The sequence below is a fragment of the Babylonia areolata genome, chromosome 31 (genome assembly GCF_041734735.1).
Source record: "Babylonia areolata isolate BAREFJ2019XMU chromosome 31, ASM4173473v1, whole genome shotgun sequence".
In the NCBI taxonomy this organism is placed as follows: Eukaryota; Metazoa; Mollusca; class Gastropoda; order Neogastropoda; family Buccinidae; genus Babylonia; species Babylonia areolata.
Window position 1 is genome coordinate 14077459 of NC_134906.1, and position 2502 is coordinate 14079960.

At 51.5% G+C, this 2502-nt stretch overlaps 2 protein-coding genes across 2 annotated transcripts in view; both read left to right on the plus strand.

Moving 5' to 3' along the window:
* The window catches only part of LOC143275811 (uncharacterized), a 1603-nt gene extending 1051 nt beyond the window's left edge, over positions 1-552 (plus strand). Inside the window, exons 2-3 of the mRNA XM_076580089.1 lie at positions 1-131; positions 175-552. The exon at positions 1-131 is cut by the window's left edge and continues 221 nt beyond it. Of these exons, the coding sequence (XP_076436204.1) occupies positions 1-131; positions 175-552 (509 nt within the window). The remainder of the gene's footprint in view (positions 132-174) is intronic.
* A 138-nt stretch (positions 553-690) lies between these two features.
* Positions 691-1913, plus strand: LOC143275812 (uncharacterized). The gene is made up of 4 exons (XM_076580090.1): positions 691-829; positions 892-1088; positions 1295-1579; positions 1758-1913. Exons 1-4 carry the CDS (start codon positions 691-693, stop codon positions 1911-1913), a joined length of 777 nt encoding a protein of 258 aa, XP_076436205.1.
* Positions 1914-2502: the final 589 nt, after the last annotated feature.

Consider the following 2502-nt stretch of genomic DNA (forward strand, 5'->3'; position numbering starts at 1 on the left):
AAAAGACACACGCCACACTCAAGAAGATCAGAATTGACACTAAAAGGATCGCCAGACGCTGCGCCAGTGACTACTGGCTGAACCTCTGTCAACATCCAACTTTCCACCAACTGCAGCAACATCTGTGGCATGTACGACGGCATGAAAAAAGTCTTCGGCCCATGCGTAAACAAGATCGAACCACTGAAGTCAGCTTCCGGCACCGTTATAACAGACCGGAGCAAGCAGGTAGAGAGATGGGCGGAACACTACCAGGAGCTCTATTCAAGAGAAAACATTGTCGGAGACGCAGCAGTCGAAAGCACCGCCAACCTCCTTGTCATGGAAGAACTCGACATCCAGCCCTCTGAAGAGGAACTCAGCAAGGCCATCGACTCCCTCGCCTGTGGCAAAGCTCCAGGAAAAGATGGCATCCCGCCTGAAGTCATCAAGGCTGGAAAAAGGACCATGCTACTCTACCACCTGCACCAGCTGCTACTGCAGTGCTGGGAAGGGACTGTGCCCCAGGAGATGCGTGACCAACATCATGACTCTGTACAAGAACAAGGGTGATCGCAGCAACTGCAAGAACTACCGCGGAATCTCCCTCCTCAGTATCGTTGGGAAAGCCTTTGCCCTGAGCAGCCACTTGCTCAACGCGTATACCCTGAGGCACAGTGCGGATTCAGACCTGGAAGATCAACAATCGACATGGTCTTCTCCTTGCGACAGCTGCAGAAGAAATGCCGGGAGCAGAGACAGTTACTATACGTCGCATTCATCGACCTCACCAAGGCCTTCGACCTGGCCAGCAGAAAAGGCCTCTTCACACTGCTACAAAAGATTGGATGTCCCCCCAAGCTCCTGAGGATGATCACGTCTTTTCATGAAGACATGCATGGCACCGTTCAGCTTCCTCTGATCCATTCCCAATCAAGAGCGGGGTGAAGCAAGGCTGTGTGCTGGCCCCAACACTCTTCGGCGTCTTCTTCTCACTGCTGCTGTCCTATGCCTTCAGCCAGTCGGAGGACGGAGTGTATCTCCACACCAGAAGCGATGGCAGTCTCTTCAACCTGGCCTGCCTTCACGCTAAAACCAAAGTGCGACAGGTTCTCATACTTGAAATGCTTTTCACAGACGACGTGGCTCTGACAACCCACTCTGAGGAGGCACTCTAGCGACTCATCAACCGCTACGCCCAAGCATGCAGAGAGTTTGGCTTGACTATCAGCCTAAAGAAGACTAACGTCATGGTCCAGGACGTGAGCAGCACACCAAGCATCTCCATTGGTGACTTCACACTCGAGGTCGTCAGGACTTCACATACCTCGGCTCCACCATCTCCAGTAGCCACTCCCTGGACACGATACTCAACAAGCAGATTGGCAAAGCAGCTACAGCCATGGCCCGCCTGGCAAAGAGGGTCTGGGACAATCCCATGGTGACCATCAACACCAAGGTGCAGGTGTACCAAGCCTGCGTGTTAACACTCTGCTCTACGGCAGTGAAACATGGACCCTCTACTCTCGCCAAGAACGCAGATAACACATTTCACCTGCGCAACCTCAGGGGAATTGTGGGCATCGCGTGGCAAGACCATGTACCAAATAAGAAAGTCCTTGACCAGGCAGGCATCTCCAGCATGTTTGCTCTCCTGACCCGGCGCCGTCTGCGGTGGCTCGGCCTGTCCTACGCTACAGGGACGTCTGCAAAAGAGACACGAGGACAGGCGACGTGGACCCAGCAGGTTGGGAGGTGGTGGCTGAAGACCGCAACAGCTGGAGAAGGACCGTGAAGCCATGTATCCAGAGGAGCGAGGAGAAGAGAAAACAGCACTGGGAAGAGGGAACAGATGCAGACGGCAGAGGGCAGAATCCGTACCCTCTGAGCCAGGCACGACTTTCACCAGCGACAACTGCAACAGAGCATGCTGATCTAGAATCGGACTGTACAGCCACAGCAGGCGCTGAAACTCAGCAACTTGACTGAACCAGGCGCAGAGTTCCATTGTCTCCCGAGACAGACGGACGCCAACAACAACTATTTGTGCAGTCTTTTTTTCTGAGAAGCTTAAGAAATAAAGAGACCAAAAACGTTTTAAATGGAGAATGTTAGAAAAAAGAAAAAGAACGAAAGAAAGAAGTGAATGAACGCACCAGTGAACCAATAAATGAATACAGTGTGTATGCCCAGAGTACTTCCATTGATCTTCAACGTCCAAAGGTCACAGGGTCAGTGTGATCTCGTCGAGGTCACTGCAGCTGTGACCTTATCGGAGAGTGACGGACCATTCATCCGGGACCTCTTGGCGCCATGTTGAAATGATAATTTAATGATCGAGCTGAGCACTCCAGATGAAATAGCAGGTGTGCAAGGATTGATGATGAATTATCCTGATGATACAAATCAGTTTGTAGACCGGCAGAGCAAAACTTGTTCACATGCTCAGAACTGTCTGTTCTTTTGTTGTTGTTTTGTTTCGTGTGACAGTAGAGAGATAAGCCTGTGTCCATTGTTGTCGTT